General features: G+C 39.1%; 1 protein-coding gene across 9 annotated transcripts in view; it reads right to left on the bottom strand.

Annotated features, from left to right (window-relative positions):
* The window catches only part of FNIP1 (folliculin interacting protein 1), a 183,661-nt gene that overhangs the window by 137,760 nt on the left and 26,644 nt on the right, over positions 1-19,257 (bottom strand). For 2 of the 9 annotated variants that reach the window (XM_072731822.1, XM_072731823.1), the window contains exon 1: positions 16,482-16,710. The exons of 2 other annotated variants lie outside the window; for them this stretch is intronic. In XM_072731822.1, the coding sequence (XP_072587923.1) occupies positions 16,482-16,573 (92 nt within the window). In that variant the 5' untranslated portion in view covers positions 16,574-16,710. Of the gene's footprint in view, positions 1-16,481; positions 17,102-19,257 lie in introns of those variants that run through there. 5 more of the 9 variants (XM_072731817.1, XM_072731821.1, XM_072731818.1 and 2 more) reach the window with 5 other exon arrangements.

Raw genomic sequence — 19,257 nt, 5'->3', positions numbered from 1 at the left:
GAAGAATCTAAAACAATAATTACTATATCAATAAGAAATGGAATCCAAGTCTTTTTTTGTTCTTAGTATTTTATGATTTATTAGTTCTATAAAGATACTATGATAGATCTCATTTTGTTTCATTGGCTCTCCAACTCTCTTCATGGTGTTCTACTGCCTTTTAAACAGCTTTACAGAGATATAATTGAGATACAACAAGCTATACATATTAAAGTGACAGTGTGATAATTTTTTTAAGTTTTTTTTTTAATAATCTCTACATCCAACAAGGGGCTCAAACTCACATCCCCAAAATCAAGAGTTGCACGCTCTTCTGTGAAAGCCAGCCAACCTGCTAAGTTTTGGCACATCAATACACCATGAAATTAACCATACAAATCAACATTATAAACATATACATCATGCCCAAAAGTTTCCCTGTACCCCTTGATAATTCTCTTTATCTCTGTTGGCTTATTCACTATATCTCTTTAATTATTTCATTGTTTTAGTCTTGCAAATAGGGTTTCTTTTTCTTTAAAATTTCTTTATTTTAGGGCAGCCCGGGTGGCTCAGCAGTTTAGCGCCACCTTCAGCCCAAGGCCTGATTCTGGAAACCCAGGATCAAACCCCACATCGGGCTCCCTGCATGGAGCCTGCTTCTCCCTCTGCCTGTCTCTCTCTCTCTCTCTCTCTCTCTCTCTCTCTCTCTCTCTGTCTCTCATGAATAAATAAAATCTTTTTAAAAAATTCTTTAGAGAGTGAGAGTGTACATGCACACTGAGTGGGGGACGGGGAGAGAGGGAGAGAGAACATCAAGTCCTCACAGAGCCTGATGTGGAGTTTGACATCATGACCGGACCCTGAGCTGAAAGCAAGAGTCAGATGCTTAACTGACTGTGCCACCCAGGCACTCCTGCAAATAGGGTTTCAAAAGGATTTGTAGTACACATCATCACATTATTATAGTCTACCTCCATTTGAAATGATACCATTTTAAATATGGTATAAGAAGTTTAAAACAATATATTTCCTTTCTCATCTCCAGGCCTTGGAACTATTGTTGTTATACATTTTTATTTCTATGTTACAGCCCCTATTATATATTGTGATTATTTTTGTTTTAAACAATTATCTTTTATATAAGCTCTTTTTTTGTGCAGATCTTAACTTCTTTATGATATCATTTCCTTTATGCTAGAATGGTTTTCTTTCCTATTTCTTATATGTGAGACCTGGCTGTATTGAATTCTTTCAGCTTTTGTTTGTCTGAAAAGCTCTTTACTTTCATTTTGGAAAATAATTTTGCTGGGTATAGAATTACAGGTTGGCAGTTCTCTTCTTTCAGTACTCTAAAGATATTGCCCCATCTCTTTTGGCTCACAATGATTCTTATAAGAAATCTGTTGTTACCCTTCTCCTATCTCTGGTTTTAGAATTTCCTTTTCACTAACTTCGTTTTTTTAAAGATTTTATTTATTTGAGACAGAGAGCGAGCACAAGTGCAGGGCTAGAGAATAGAGAGAAGCAGACTCCCCACTGAGTAGGGAGCCCAACGCTGGGCTTTATCCCAGGACGCTGAGATCATGACCTGAGTCAAAGGCAGCTGCTTACTCAAGTGAGCCACCCAGGTGCCCCTCTTTTCCAATAACTTTTAATAATTCTATTATCATGTACCTTCATGTACTTCTCTTCATGTTTCCCATGCTTATGTTTGTTTAAATTCTTGGACCTTTGCGTTTCTACTTTTAATCAAATCTGGAAAATTTTTTGACCATAAGTGTTTCAAATATCCTCCCATTTCCTTATCAGACTTCACTTACCATCTATTAAGTTACCGGAGTTTGTCCCACAGCTTAACCATGCTTTTTTATTCTTGAAGTATAACTGACATACAATATTGTATCAGTTTCCTATGTGCAACAGTGACTTGAAATTTTTACACCCTGCAAACTGATCACTGCCATAAGTTGTTACCATCTGTCACCATACAAAGTGAATACAATATTATTGGTTATATTTCCCACATTGTACATAACATTCCCATTACTTATTTTATAACTAGAAGTTTATACCTCTTGTTCCTCTTCACACATTTTGCTCCGTGCTCTCAACCCCCCTTCCCTCTGGCAATCACTATTCTGTTCTCTTTATCTATGAATCTGGGTTTGGTTTGGTTTTGTTTGGTTTGTATTTATTTTTAGATTCCACTTACAAGTGAAACCATGTAGTATTTGTCTTTCCCTACCTAACTTGTTTCACATAGCAGTGTACTCTGAACGTCCATCAGGGTTGTTGCAAATAGCAAAACTGCATTATTTTTTATTTTTTATTTTTATTTTATTTTATTTTTTATTTTTTATTTTATTTTATTTTTTTATTTTATTTTATTTTTTATTTTATTTTTTTTTATTTTTATTTTATTTTTTATATTATTCCACTATACACGCATGCACACGTGCCCACACACACACCCATCTTTATCCATTCAGCTACCGATAGACACTATTTGTTTCCAAACCTTCACTACTGTAAATGCTGCTGCAGTGGAAACAGGGGTATATGTATCTTTTCAAATTAGTGTTTTTATTTTCTGATCTTTTGAGAAACCTCTACACTGTTTTCCTTAGTGATTGTACTAATTTACATTCCAACAATGCACAAGGATTCTCTTTTCTCCACATCCTCACTGATACTTTTATCTTTATTTTAGAACAGTCATTCTGACAGGTATGAGGTGACACCTCAGTATGATTTCTTTGCTTTGTTTTGTTTCTTTGGAGACAGAGAGAGTGAGTATGTATGTGAGAGTGGGAGGAGATGGAGAATCTTATGCAGGCTCCATGCCCAGTGTGGAGCTTGACACAGGGCTTGATCTCATGATCCTGAGATCACAACCTGAGCCAAAAGCAAGAGTCAGTGCTTAAACAAGTAAGTCACCCAGGCACCCCACTCACTATGGTTTTGATTAGCATTTCCCAAGTATTACTGAGTGAGGTTAAGCATCTTTTTATATGCCTGTTTGCCATGTGCATATCTTCTTTAGGAAAGTGCCTATGCAGATCCTTAAACTGGATTGTTTGGGGTTGTTTTTTTTTTTTTTTTTTTTTTTTTGGTGTTGAGCTGTATGAGTTCTTTATATGTTTTTGGTATTAACCCCTATTGAATATCTGTATATTCTCCCATTCTGTGTTGCCTTTTCATTGTATAAACAATTTCCTTCTCTGTGCAAAAGCTTTTTAGTTTGGGGATCCCTGGGTGGCTCAGCAGTTCAGCGCCTGCCTTTGGCCCAGGGCGTGATCCTGGAGTCCCAGGATGGATCGAATCCCACATCAGGCTCCCCAGAGGGAGCCTGCTTCTCCCTCTGCCTGTGTCTCTGCCTCTCTCTGTCTCTCTCATGAATAATAAAAATATTTTTTTTAAAAAAAAAGCTTTTTAGTTTGATGTAGTACCATTTGATTACTTTTGCTTTTATAGCCCTTGCCCTTGGAGTCGGATCCCAAAATGCACTGCTGCAATCAAAGTCAAGAAGCTTATCATCAGTCTTCTGCTCGGATTTTTATGGTTTCAGGTTTTACATTTAAGTCTTTAATACATTTTCAGTTAAATTTTGTAGGTGGTGTAAGACAGCGGTCCAGTTTTATTCTTTTGCTTGTAGCTGCACAGTTTTCCCACCACCATTTATTGAAGAGACTGTCTTTTCCCCATTGCATATTCCTGCCCTTTTGTAAATTAATTGACCATATATGTGTGGGATTATTTCTGAAATTTCTATTCTGCTCCATTGATCTATGTGTCTGTTTTCATGCTGATACTATACTGTTTTGATTACAATAGCTTTGTAATATTGTTTGAAATCAGGGAGTGTGATGCTTCTAGCTTTCTCCTTTCCCAAGATTGCTTTGGCTGTTAGGAGTCTTTTATGGTTCTATACAATTTTCAGAATTATTTGTTCCAGTTGTATGAAAAATGCCGCTTGTATTTTGGTAGAGACTGTATCAAATCCATAGATTACTTAGGGTAGTATGGATATTTTAGCAGTATTAATTCTAATCCATGGAGCATGGAATATCTTCACATTTACTTACATCTTCTTTAATTTCTTTCATCAGTGCCTTATAGTTTTCAGGGTATAGGGCTTTCACCACCTTGGTTAAATTTATTCCTAGGTATTTTATTATTTTTTGATGCAACTGTAAATGGATTATCTAATTTTTCTTTCTGATAGCTCATTATTAGTGTATAAAATGCAATAGAAAAAATAAAATAAAATGCAATAGATTGCATATTAATTTTGTATCCTACAACTCTACTGAATTCATTTATTAACTTTTTTTGGTAAAATCTTTATGATTTTCTATATATAATATAAGTCATCTGCAAATAGTGACAATTTTACTTATTCCTTTCCAATTTGTGTGTACATAATTTCTTTTTTGACTAATTATTATGTGTAGGCCTTCCAATACTATGTTGAATAAAACTGTGGAGAGCAGGTATCCTTGTCTTGGTCCTGATCTTACAGGAGAAACTCTCAGCTTTTTGCCACTGGATATGGTATTAGCTGTGAATTTGTCATATATGACCTTTGCTCTGGTGAGGTATATTCTCTCCATACCCAATTCGCTGAGTTTTCATCAAATGGATGTTAAAATCTGTCAATTTTTTCCCCTGCATCTATTGAAATGACATTTTTTATCTTTCATTTTGTTATTATGTTGATAAATTTGCAGATGCTGAACTATCCTTGCACTCCTGGAATAAATCCCACTTGATCATGTGTATGATTCTTTTTATATATTGCTGAATTTAGTTTGCTAATTTTTTGCTGAGGATACTGGCCTGTAATTTTCTTTTTCTGTGGTATCTTTCTCTGGTTTGGTATGAGGGTGAGCTGGCTTCATAAAATGGGTTTGGAAGCATTCCTTCCACTTCATCATTTTAGAATCATTTAAGAAAGACAGGTATTAAAACCTATAAAGTTAGGTAGAATTCAGGTAAAGCTGTCTGATCCTGGACTTTTGTTTGTTGGGAGGTTTTTGATTACTGATTCAATGTCCTTAACTATCAATGAGTCTATTCAGCTTTTCTATTTATTCATTAATCAGTCCTGAAGTTTGTATACTTCTAGGAATTTCTCCACTTCTTCTAGCTTGTTTGACTTATTGGTATATAATTGTTCATAGTAGCCTTTTATGACTTTTTGTATTCTGTATTATCAGTTGGAACATCTCATTTTTTTTATTCATGTGAGCCCTCTCTCTTTTTCTTAGTGAGTCTAGCTAAAGGTTTGTCATTTTTATCTTTCCAAAGAACCAGCTCTTTAGTATCACTGATTTTTTTCTATTGTCTTTTTGCCTCTATTTCCTCGATTTCCACTCAGATCTTTATTTCCTTCCTTCTACTAAATTGGGTATCACATTCTTTTTCTCCTACTTTGTTTAGGTGTAAAATTAGATGGTTTAAGATTTTTCATGTTTCTTGAGGTAGAAACATGAGCTTTATTGCCATAAACTTCCCTTCTATAACCACTTTTGTTGCATCCCAAATATTTTGGTATATAATTTGTGTTTTCATTTGTTTCTAGACATTGTTTCATTTCTTCTCTGATTTCCTCAATGACCAACTGGCTATTGAGTGGCATGCTGTTTAATCTCCACATTTTGTGGTTTTTCCATTTTTCTTCCTGTAATTGATTTCTGGTTTTATACTGTGGTTGGAAAAAAGTGATAAGCTTTCAATCTTCTTGAACTCATTGAGAATTATTTTGTGGCCTAATGTGATCTATCCCAGACAATGTTTCATATGGACCGGAGAAGAATATGTATTCTGCTACTTTTGGATGAAATGTTCTCTATATCTCTCTTAAGTCTATCTGGTCTAATGTATCATTTAAGACCAATGTTTCCTTATTTTGTCTGACCTATCCACTGATGTGAGTGGGGTATTAACATCTCCTACTATTATTGTATTGTCAATTTCTCTCATTAGGTCATTCAATATTTGCGTTATATGTTTTAGGGCTTCTAAGCTAAGTGCATATATATTACAAACGCTCTGTCTTCTTCATAAATTGACCATTTTAACATGTATTGCCCTTCTTTGTCTTCTATTACATTATTTATTTACTTGAGAGAGACAGCGCGCGTGCACACGAGCACACAAGCAGGGAGGTCAGCAGGCGGAGGGAGAAGCAGGCTCCCCAATGAGCAAGGAGCCAGACGTGGACTCAATCCTAGAACCTAGGGATCATGACCCAAGCTGAAGGCAGACAACCAACTGAGCCATTCCTATTACATTCTTGTTTTAAAATCCACTTTGATAAGAGTATACGTACATCAGCTTTCTTTTCATTTCCATTTGCAGGAATATCTTTTGCATCCCTCTACTCACAGTCTGTATGTATCCTTATTCTGAAGTGAGTCTGTTATAGGCAGCATACAGATAGGTCCTTTTTTTAAATCCATTCGGCCACTCTGTGTTCTGACTGGAGAATTAGTTCATTTACATTTAAAGAAATTACTAATAGGTATGTGGCTTGTTGCCATTTCATTAATTGTTTTTTGGCTGTTTTGTAGTTCCCCTCTGTTCCTTTCTCCTCTTTTCCTCTTCACTTGTGTTAACTTTCTTGATAACTTTCTTTAGTGTTATGTTTAGACTCCTTTTTCATTTTCTTTTGTATTTTACTATAAGTTTTTGCTTTGTGGTTACCATGAGGTTCACATATAACATCCTCTGAATATAAGTCTATTTTAAGTTGATATATTCCAAAACTATACATTTTATTCCCCCCACAATGTTTTGTTTTGGGTGTTGTAGTTTATATATTTTTACTTTAATCTTTAGGTAAGTTATTGTAGTTTTAGTTTTGTCTCTTGACTTTCATGCTTTTATAAGTGATTAAACCACTACCTTTACTGTATATTTACCTTTTCCAGTAAGATTTTTACTTTGCTATGCTTTTTTTTTATAATTAGTGCCATTGTCAGCTTAAAGAAATTCCTCCAATATGTCTTGTAGAGTTGATTTAGTGGTGATGAACTGCATTAGTTTTTCCTTATCTGAAAAATTACTATTCTAAAAGATAACCTTGCCAGGTAGAGTATTCTTGGTTGCAAGTTTATTCCTTTCAGTACTTTTGGATATGTCACATTACTCTCTTCTGGCCTAGAAAGTTCTGCTGAAAAATCTGCTAATAGTGTTATGGGGTTTCCCTTGTATATAAAAAGTTGTTTTCTCTTGCTGCTTTAAAGTATTTTTAAATTTTGACATTTTAATTATAATGTGTTTTGGTGTGAATCTCTTTATCTTACTTGGAACTCTCTAGGATTCCTGGACCTGAGTAGCTGTTTCCTTTCCAATACTAAGGAAGTTTTCATCATTATTTCTTCAAGTAAGTTTTTTGACCTTTCTCTCCCTCTCCTTCTAGGACCCCCATAATGTGGATGTTACCCTGCTTGATGTTGACACAAAAGTCCTTAAGCAATCTTTCCTTTTTAAAATTATTTTTGCTGCTGTCTAGGTGAGTTTCATTGCTTGGTCTTCCAGTTCACTAACCCATTCTTCAGCTTCATACAGTCTGCCACTGAAACCCTCTAATTTATTTTCCAGTTCAGTTACTGTATTCTTCAACTCTGTGACTTCCATTTGGTACTTTATGTTTTCTACATTTTTTTAAGCTCTCACTGCATTCATTTCCTTCCTGACTTCAGTGAGCATCTTTATAACCATTACTTTGAACCTCCAGATTACTCACCTCCATTTCAGTGAAGTCCTTTTTGTTTTTTTTAGTAGGCTCCACACTAAACATGGAGTCCAGTGAAGTGTTTTCCTGAGGTTTTATCTTGTTCTTTTGCTTAGAACATATTTTTAAATCTACTCATTTTACCTGGTTCTCTGTTTATTTCATTGTATTCAGCAAAACAGCTACCTCTCAAAGTCTTGAAGCAGTGGCCTTTTGTAGATGACCCGTGGGGCCCAGAAGTACAATCTCCCTCCCACCCAGCAACCAGAGCTAGGCACTCAACGGGCAACCCTAGTGTGGGCTGAGCAAAACAGCCAGCTATGACAAAGCTGCAGCTGCAATGTGGGGACTGAGGTGCACTTGCTCAGCTGGCTATGGCACAGAGGAGCAGGGTACTTTTCCAACCAGCTGTAATGTAACTGCAGCTCAAGGGGGTGGAAGATGCTTAGAGGCTGGCTGTGACATGGCACATGGGAGTGGGGTGTACCACCCTGCGCTAGCACGTTAGAAGGAAATTGCCAAAATGGTGCCCACCAGTGCTGGCATGAGCAAGGTAGATGACAAAAGTAGCCCCCACCAGCAATTGTGTTCCCAGAGAGTCTCAACAGATCCCTGTCTTTCTGGTGGTCCTTTTAAGATTAAACATTAAGGCTTTCTCCTTCATATATGATCTAGGCACTTTTCAATCTGTTCATTTTTTGCTAGGTCCTAGGGCAAGTGAGTCTGCGCACATGCCCTTGAAGAGCAGGTTCTCCATTCTTTGGTTCTCCTGAACATAGGCCCCACTGGTCTTACATACTGGGGGCTTGTTTCTATGGTGCAGGATCCAAGGGTTAGGGTACCTGATGTAGGGTACAAAAGTCTTGCTCCTCAGGGGAAAGATTTTTAAGATCCCTCCTGATTGTGGGTCACCATACCTAGGGTGCAGTTTCTGGCAAGAGAATAGCCCTGTTTCTCCTTATCTCAATGTGGTCCTTTTTTCCTTTGTTGTGGAGGCACTGTTCATGTAGTCTTCAGAACTTTTTCAGAGGAAATTATTCCAATTGTAGCTGCAGATTTGTTGTGTCCATAAGAGAAGATGAGTTCAGGATCTTACTACACCTATCTTAAACTGTCCCTTTGAAGTCCAAGTTTTATAAATATTAAAGTTATATTTTTCAGTCACCTATTTTCTTTAAATAAACGTGGTTCTGAAACACAAATCTAATACCACTTAGAGATAGAAAAGCAAAACAAATTAACAATAAAACATATTTGCATTTCTTACTGCAAAATTAGACTCTTAGGACCAAACACTGCTACCAAAAACCATTAATATGCAATTACTTACAATTCTCAGCTTCTCACTTTAATAAGAAAAATAGGATTCCTCAGAACTCTCTGTAAAAAAAATATTAAAACCTTCTACTATTTCTAATATAGAGTTAAAAAAGAGGTGGTATTTTTTTAATAAAAAAAGTCCTTGAGAATGCAACAAATCTTTAAAATTAACACTGAAAAAACAAAATTTCTGAAATACAATTCCTACCAACATTGAAAATATTAAAAAGCCAGCTTAAGAAATTCAGAAGCTTGGGGCCCCTGGGTGGCCCAGTCAAGCATCTGACTCTTGATTTCAGCTTGGGTCATGATCTCAGGGTTCTGGGATTGAGCCCCATGTTGGGCTCTCCACACTCTTCAGTGTGGAGTCTAGTTGGGGGACTCTCTTCCTGTCTTCCTCTGCCCCACCCCCTACTTGCACTCATGCCTGTATGCTCTCTCTCTCTCTCAAAATGAATGGATAAAATCTTTTTTTTTTTTTTACATGTTTATTTATTTGGCAGAGAGAGGGCACAAGCAAGAGAAGAAGCAGGCAGAGGGAGAGGGAGAAGCAGTCTCCCTGCCAAGTGAGCAGGGAGCCCAACATGAGGCTCAATTCCAGGACCCCAGGATCATAACCTGAGCTGAAGACAGACACTTAACCAACTGAACCACCGAGATAAAATCTTTAAGGAGAAAAAAGAACTTCAGAATTGTAAAATGTGATAAAGAATCAGAATACTGAAAGTGAAAAAATAACACAGTAATACACACTATTTCTCCTATGGGAAAAAAAAGAGCTTTAGCAGTGAAGCCATTTATCACCTCGCATTTATTCCACATCTATCTCATGTTCTCCCCTAAACATGCCCCCCCCATATACACACTAACATACAAATTAAGGTTAGTAGTTATCTCCAACTTGACAAATCAATAGGTACTTTTCTGTCATCTCACAAGACCTGTCAGCAACCAGCATACAGAAAACAGTTAATTACACCATCATTTTTTAAACACTTTCCCTTTGGAACTTTCCTAACACCACACATCCCTGGCTTTCCCAGTGTTTCTCTTGCCATTTTCTTCTTTTTAGACTTTCCTGTCCTACATCTGTACATTTTAAGTTTCCTCAGAGCAAAGCCTTGTTCTTTCCAATACCCTATAAACACCTTTTCTTAGACTAATCTCATCCCTTCCCTTAGTTTTAATACTGACCATAAGCTATCTCCAGTCCCAACTCTACTGTGAATCAACCTCAGCTATGAAATCTACATTTACTTTGTTAAACCATCAACTGGACATCTCTAAGTGGGTATCTAACTAGCAAATAAATCTAGACCAAATTCCAAAAGAGAACTTTTGACTCTCTCCCTCTGTGCTTGAAATTATTTCATACATTCATTCTATAAATATTTACTGAGCATATGTTCAGGCACTGCACAGTATACTGGCACAATGTGAACTTGGGGGAGACAGATGGTAAATTATAAAATGAGCTATGAAGAATATAAAACGTGTGTGATAGAGAACAGAAGAGAAGGCTGCTACTTTTGTTAGGCTAGTCAAGACATGTTTTCAGTCTTATATTCTCTCCCTCAAAAAAATGGCATCTATCTAGTTTCAGCTAGAAACCTACGTATCCATTTCCTGCGTGGATCTACTGGGTTCTAACTCCAAAATCCACCTTGAAGTTAAAGAGAACTCAAGCAAGCAAAGAAGAGAGATATGGACAAATAATGATAACTGTAATAGATGTCACAGAAGGAAATGCATTAAGCTATGGAAGAAAATTCCAGTGAAACCTAACTCACTCTGAGAGAAATCAAAAAAGGCTTCCTGGAGGAAAGATAATTAGAATAAGTCCAGATGATCACTACAGAAAGCTAAACCAAAAAAGTACAGAAGACTATGCCAAGAACAGAGAACAGCACAGCATGGCACATCACAGAATCTAAACCATGTCCAGGGTAATAAAATCATAGAAGAGAAAGAGAGGATTAATAAAAGGCCAAAAGAAAGCAGAAGTTATCAAAGATTAGAGATCATGTCACAATGCCACAAATATCAACCTGAAAAGTCTTCTACTGGCCAAATATGGGACAATTTGACTATAATGTATTAAAACACATTAAAACCCAGAAGCTTGTGATGATACTAAAAAATGACAAAGTGAATACCCTCACTAAACAACTCATTATAAAGTATTCTGACACACTACAAAGGTAAACAATGAAACTTATATGCTACATTTACTATAGCAAAGAGTAGCCAAATGGGTGGTAAGAAAAATTCCTTCCAGGAAATAAATGCAGGAAGAATTAAACAACCAGAATATTAGTATTTTACAACCCCTAACAAGATAATAGATTCAGACAATAATCAACAAAACATGCTAAAGCCATTAGGGAAAGGGGAATCTTATAAGAATAAGGCTGATACAAGTTACCAAACCTAGCATCGCTACAGGGAGAAGGAGACACCATGTAACTCTAATGGGTAGGATATATACAACAAATATCTATGGGATATTTTTATCAAAAAAAAAAAAACTAAACCTGAATCTAGTAAAATAACTACCAACTTTCTGGAAATAGAGTAAGTTATAGGACTGGTTCTCAAACTTGAGCATTAGAATAACCTAGAGAAGGCTTGTTAAAACACAGAATACTGGGAAGCACTGAATTAGAGGAAACCATTAGGAAGCAAATAACCGCATAAAGAATGTGAGAAATTTGTAAAGAAAATAACCCAGTTTCAACAAGAAGTCATATTTTAAAGGAGGGTGGGGGAAACTGTTACAGAATAAAAATTACTTAAGCAACATAATCACAAATATAATATGCAGACTCTTTTAAAACTCTAATTCAAACCTGGGCTCCTGGGTGGCTCAGGGTGTTAAGCATCTGACCCTTGATTTCAGCTCAGATCATGATCTCAGGGTCATGAGCTGGAGCCCCATGTCACGCTCCATGCCGGGCATGCAGCCTCCTTAAGATTCTCTCTCTCCCTCTGCTCCTTCCCTAATCCCTCCTCCCCTACCACTCTCTCTTTCCTCCTTGCCCCCCGCCCCAAAAGACTCTAAGTCAACAAATCTGGTATAAAAAGACATCTTGAAACAACTGAGAAAATATTAATATAGTCTAAGATGATCTTAAGGAATTTCTGTTAAGTATAATAATAGAACAATAGTTCTGTTTTCAGAAATGCCCTTATGCTAATTTAAAAAGAAAGGAAAAGGCTAGACACTTTGCAAAAGTCACACAATACAGTAGCACTTTAAGGAGTTTGGGCCTAAACAAAATGGTTTTACACATAGGCATGGAATCATCATAGTACAACTTCTGGTTCCTGAATGCCATGCACTAAGCACTGCATTAAGTACTTAACATGATTTATCTCTGAATCCTTAAAATTACTCTGTAATGCATATATTAAATTCTATACCATTTTGCATGCTGATCATAATCAGAATTTACTTTTTTTAAAAGGATAAAGTTGATAATAATTTGGAGCAAGACAAAAGTAACGGAAAAAAGAACAATTAAGAGTTTGTTACAACAGGGTAAGAATTTCCGGTACAGACAGTAAAAGCAAATGCTCATGCATTATGAATAAAACAAACATACAGCATCTTTTTAACAAAACATGAATTATGTCCTACAGACATTTAACTCTAAAACAAACTTCTTCATCAAATTAGACTTTTCCCCAAGAATTTTATTTTTAAAGCAATCATTTTATATGTATTGCAGTTACTGGACTTACACTTAATTCTTTCTTCCAAAATAGCCTGATAGAGAAAACATAAAACAGTATGTTCTTCTAGAAAGCACCTTCTTTCCCAAATCCTCAAAAATATGAAAACAAATTACTGTTTTAATTCTATAAATTACTGAAATGATACTCCTGTGATATCCTTCATACTCATCTCCAGTTCAAGAAGCTTAGGTTAGACAAACACACAGAAATCTAGATGGTAATGGTCTTAAAAGTGAAAACTGAAGGGAAGGGGGTGATTCCTGACCATCTTTTCCAATGGGGTAACCAAGAAAGACATTATTTTAAGGCTTCTAAAGCTTCATTCGCATCAAAAGTCTCTCCTACTCTAGAGCCCTACTGTGACTTATTACCACTGGGCCTGTATATAGTGCTAACTCTAGGAACTGACTCTTAGACACCCAGCTATGAGTTGCCAATGGCCATGTCCAAGTCAGATTTAACAACTTAAACTGACTAAAACCAAAGCAAACCAAAAAAAGGATTCTAGAAAGGAGAGCATGGTACACTGGAATGAAATTTTAATCAACTCTAAAACCAGTTACATCATTTGTTATTAGGGAAATACAAATTAAAATCATAATAAGAGGTGTGCCTGTGTAGCTTAGTCCGTTAAACAATGGGCTCTCAGTTTCAGCTCAGGTCATGATCTTGGTGTTGTGATCTCCAGCCCTGTATCCAGCTCCATGTTCAGTGCAGAATCTGCTTGGGATTCTCTCTCCCCCTCTCCTCTCTCCACCCCTACCCGCTCATGCGTGCTCTTTCTAAAATAAATCTAAAAAATCTACACACACGGTAAGATTCCACTATATCCACTAGAATGGCTATAATCCAAAAGACTCAACGTTCAACATGGTAAATGTTGTTAGGTGTTCTTCACAATATAAAAAAAAAAATCTTTATTAAAAAAATAGACCAACAGATACCAGGTATTGGAGAGGATACGGAGCAACTGTACCCTTCAGACAGTGCTCATGGGAATACAAAATGGTACAACTACTTCAGAAAAGTCGGGCAATTTTTTTTTTAAGCTAAGCATATCCTTACCATGTGACCCAGCAATCTCACTCCTAGGTAACCACTGAAAAAAATGACAACACATGTCTGCATAAAGATTTGTACACAAATGTTCACAGCACCATTGTTCATCACTACCCAAATCTAAGAACACTCAAATGTCTGCTGATTGGTAATGAATGGATAAAGAAATTGTGGTATACCCATACAAGGCATCTACTCAGCAGTAAAATGGAAGGGATTACTGGTAAGCGCAACTTAGATAAATCTCAAAAATTGTCACTCTGAGTGATAAGCCAGATGGAAAAGACTATAAACAATATGATAACATCTATAGGAAATACTAGAAAAGTCAAAACTTCAGTCATTAGAGCAGAATGGTGCCCGTCCTCAGTGAAATGGGTGAAGAACTGACTACAGAGGGGCTTAAGGAAGCTTCTGGGGGAATGCTGTGTTTTAAAACAAGTTCTTGGGATCCCTGGGTGGCTCAGCGGTTTAGCACCTGCCTTGGGCCCAGGATCGAGTCCCGCATCAGGCTCCCTGCGTGGAGCCTGCTTCTCCCTCTGCCTGTGTCTCTGCCTGTCTCTCTGTGTGTCTCCAATGAATGAATGAATGAGTAAATAAATAAGTAAAACAAGTTCTTGTGCGGGTAAGTGTTCTAAAACTTCACTGGGGTGGTGAGTACAAAACTGTATACACATAAAACAAAATTCACAGAACTATGCACTTATAATGGCTTAATTTTATTCCATGTAAATTATAGCTCAATGAAGTTAAAAAAAAAATAGCTGAGTTACCAAGATTTGCAAGTTACTAGCTGCGTGATGTTAATCTGTTTTCATTTTCTCACATGTACACTTGTACACATTTTTTTTTAAATCAATCACTTCTAAATGGTACTGCACTTACTGGGCTTATACATAATTCTTATTTCCACTGGAAAAAGGATCAAATGGTTATCTACACTGCTACTTGCTCTATCTCACAAGGTTGCGAAATACCACATGCGATAACTAATGAGAAAGTGTTTTGACAACTCTAAAATAGTGTTACACAACAATATAGTAGGCTTTACATTTAAAAAAAAAAATAGACACGAAAATGTTTTCTCATATGAGCGACTTGAGACCCTTGGAAACTTGAGTACCTCAAAGTCGATCTTTGCCCAGAAATAGAAAGCCTAATCAAATGTCACCTTTTTAATATCCTAAACCTGCTTTCTACTGACTCTGGATTTACTGGATGTCTCAATGTAGTATTATCCAGACTACACTTTCATTTTTCAGAAGAAAATCAGTAAAGAAATATTTTTTTAAAAGTCATCATTAGATGAGCATAGCAAGACATTTATTTCCCAGGGGAAAAAGACCTAAACCTAGAAAATCTGTTTTACTAAACATCTTTCTAAGATGTTTACAGTGAGATTTTTCTTCCTCTAATCGCCAGTTAAGTTCTCTCCACTTAACACTGCGATTCCACATGTATTATTGAATGTTTAGTAATATGACCTGCATTACCGAGAGGGTGAATAATCTTAAGAATATGAAAACCTTTTACCAGTGTGGCACAGTCATTTCAAACTTTTGCCTGTTGCAAAATTTAACAGACTCTCATTTTTTCCTACTACTACTGAACCGGGCTCCTACCAGGTTTGAGTGAGTGATATGTGACATTTAGCCTAGTTATATATACAAGTTTCCACACCGCAGCAAGTATGAGAGCTATGTGAAAGACATCATCTCTTGTTCAAATGCGTTTTGGCGACTAAATCCACCCTGAATTCATGGTTCTACTACATTTTCTTACAATTCTAAGTTTTTCTACCAGCAACAGGTACCGCAAACAAAAATTAATAAAGCCTGTTTTGCTATCGTTTTCAATTTTTAGAGACTCCCTTCTGGTAACAGTTGTAACGGGAGGATTCCAATGGTCAATTCTAAGGCCGTGTTCCGTTTGATTCGGTCCTGCTCCAGTCTAGTCGGTAGTAACCGTAACTACTCTTGGGTTTCGCCTTTCTCAGTAAGACCGCTCGCTCCGGTAACTGCACACCTCCAACATTAGCTTCCAAGAAACCTGAAAGAACGGCACCTTGCCTACTCGCTCCTCCAGTCTTCCACCCTCCGAAGGTTGGCCAAAACGTGCAGCTCTCCCCCCACGACAGCAAGCGAGCTGGAATGGAGCACCCGGAGGGCGACGGGTCTCAGGGAAGAGGGGAGAACTTCTGGGCCCCAAAGGACGGGGGCTGAGGTCCAAGGCAGCCCCTCGCAACTCTACTCGCTGCCAGGAAGGCGTATGGACCCCAGCTCAGGCCGCGGGGCTCGGGGGGAAGGCAAAGCCGCGCGTGGCAGCCGGGCAGGACGTAAACAAACCGACGGGGAGGAGGGGGAAGGGGCCGCTGCAGGGATGGGGGTAGTGGGGCGAGGAGACGGCGCTCCAGCCTCCAGCGCAGGTCCGCGGCTGCCCAGCCCCTCCCCGCCGAGGCCCAGGTCCCGGTCCCGGTCCCGGTCCCGGTCCCTGCGCTGCGCTGCCGCGCGGGCACCACACCCGAGGCCCCTGCACATCTGGAGCCCGGAGCCCACAAGGCCCTCGGCTCCGCGCACCTCCCCCCGCCCCGCCGCCCCGCCGCCCCGCCGCCCCGCGGCCCCGCGGCCCCGCGGCGCCCTACCTGAACGCGCAGTCTGGGTCCCGCGCGTCCCGACCGGGCGCGCCCAGCCCGCTCCTCTTGCTGAAGAGCTTCTGGAACAGCGTAGGGGCCATGCTGACCACGGCCAGACCAGGCTCGCTGCTTTGGGCGCTTGCTAGGCCCCCGCTCCTAGAGCCGCCCCGCCACCCCCATGAGCGCCTCAGTCATATGACAGAAATTAGTCACTTCAAACGGCCACGGCGCGCGGGGCGGGGCGCGAGGCAAGGCCGGCGCCCATTGGCTGGCGGTGAGCCGCATCACGTGGCGGCGCGCGGAGCAGGGGGCAAGGCGGGGGCGGAGGGCGGAGCCGGCCCCCATAGGCTGACTAGTGGATTCCCTCACGTGGCAGCTCACGGGGCGGGGTGTGCGCGGAAAGACGGCGGGGGGAGGCGAGGTGGCTGGGGAAGCGGAGGGGGGGCGCGCTGGGGTCGCAGTTCTTCGTGACGTTGTCTGCTATCTGAGGCTACAGCGTGGTGGCGCGGGAACGACGCCCGGTACTTTGCAGGAATGCAGGCGGCTTCGTTCGTCTTCCTGCACCCGCGACAAAGAGATGCTCAGGGCTGCACTGGCAGCCGACCGTCCCCGCCATCCCCTCGGCGGGCGCAGGGCCGAGCCCCGCCCCCAGCAGACCTAAGGCCGCGCTCAGTGCGGGCCGCCACGGATGCGGGCGCGGGGCTTGACGGCGCCGGGCGGGTGCAGAGCGGGTGCAGAGCCCGGCCCAGGCACTCGCCACAGCTCTGCGCTCGGGCAGGGAAGGCCTGGGCTGGGGACTTCGGGCCGCCGCCTTCAGTGTTTGCCACTGGCTCCTCGAGCCCTGACAACAGGAATTGGCCTTTTCTGAGAACTAAGGATAGGAGATTTAGATTTAACACTTAAGCTGTATCTCAACGTCTGGGTGTACAGGGAGAGAGGAATTCGACAATGGAACTGTAAACAAACGGGTTTGATACGAGGAAGACTGCTTTCCAAAGGAAAAGAAAAAAAAACATTGCTCAAAAAATGATTTTACAGTCTTAGTAAACCCAGGACCCCCGATTTTATCAGGGTTCCCATCAAAGTGATGTTGTAAATTTTCACCATTTATTCACACACTCCCCCTACAGAATTAGGAATTTGTTATCCGGGGATAAAATTCTCGGCATATATGGATGTCAGGAAATAACTAATAAGAGGTTCAAGGGCTACATTTTTTTTAATATTGAAATTTTCATTTAATTAGGCAGACAAACCAAATTCTATTTTCCTTGATTGTCTACTGACCCCCACTAATTTGCAACTATAGTTTAAAATTTAAAATAAGTGGTGTAATACAGAAAAAAGAAAACAGACTGTGTATCTGAGAATTTCAGCAACCAACATGGTGAGTTTCACCCAACTTGATGAGGTCAGATTTTTTTAAAGCACTACTTATAGACGATTAAGAAATTTATTTTTTCAAGATTTTATCTATGTATTTATTTGAGTAGGGGAGAGGCAGAGATGAAAAGCAGACTCCCTGCTGGGCCAAGAGCCCAATGGGGCTTAATCCCAGGACCTTGAGATCAGGACCTGAGCCACCTAGGTACCCCAAGAAATTAATTTATTAATTCGGCAAATGCTTAAGTGCCTTTGGTCCAGGTGCTGGGGATTCAAAGTAAGCACAAATCAGAGCTAACTTTCCATATAAGGAGATAATAAATAAGTAAACAAGGTAATTTTAGGACTAGCTTCTGAATGAATTAAGCAATGAGATGAGGGAATGGGGTAGGTCTCTCTGAGAAAGTGACGTTTGAGGTTGTCAGGTTAAGATTCATTCAAAGTTCCTCTGTACATTTCCCAAACTCCGGAACTTACTGGGCAATACAAAACAGCAGGACTATGTCACGTGTAAAGATAATCCTCTGGATTCTGGCACCAAACAGAGAAAGATTTCTAATAAGATAAAAGGAACTATGTATACAGTTGACACTTCAGCAAGGTGGGCACAAGGAGCCCCAAACCCTGTAAGGTCAAAAATCCAAGTATAACTTAGACGCCCCCCCCCCCAAAAAAACTTAACTACTAATAGCTAGTTAAATATAAGCCTTATCAATAACATAAACAGTCGACTAACACAAAGCATGTATTATATAGTGTTTCTTATGATAAAGTAAGCTAGAGAAAAAAATACTAAAATCATAAGGGAAATACATCTATAGTACTGAACTGTAAAAATTTACATATAAGAGGAACTGCACAGTTCAAACTTATGTTGCTCAAGGATTAACTGTATTTCCCACCCCACTCCCCAAAAAATGTGAACAAGGAATAACATTTTTGTAAACAAAAAATGAAGTCAATGCAATTTTTAAAAGTGAGAAAATGCACACCCTATAAGTCAATTAATCACTCATTTGGGGACATTTTATTTTGCTTTTATAATAGCAAGTACACTAGATGAGCTCAAGTGGAAATAGGCTCTAGCCTATGTATATAGAACCATTGACACTGAAGACTCATAGCTGGTCCATGGCTGGCACAGAGAAGAGTATTTCCTTGTCCCCTCAGAAGTAAGTTTCTAAATACAATAACCTGGTGTAGTTTCATCTTGGGAAAAAGTTACTTCACAAGATAATTATAGATATTAATAGTAAGGGAAAGAACATTACTGCTTGCATAAGAGATACTTTGTTTTAGTATTCTCTAATATGTAATAACTTCATTTCTGTAGCCTCATTTAGCCTTATTCTTGAAGGTACAGAAAAAAATTTACCGTATTTCCTTTATGTTGCAGGGTAAT

The sequence above is a fragment of the Vulpes vulpes genome, chromosome 12, assembly GCF_048418805.1.
Source record: "Vulpes vulpes isolate BD-2025 chromosome 12, VulVul3, whole genome shotgun sequence".
NCBI classification, from domain to species: Eukaryota; Metazoa; Chordata; class Mammalia; order Carnivora; family Canidae; genus Vulpes; species Vulpes vulpes.
The sequence above is the reverse complement of the archived record's forward strand: the minus strand, read 5'-3'. Positions and strand labels throughout refer to the sequence as shown.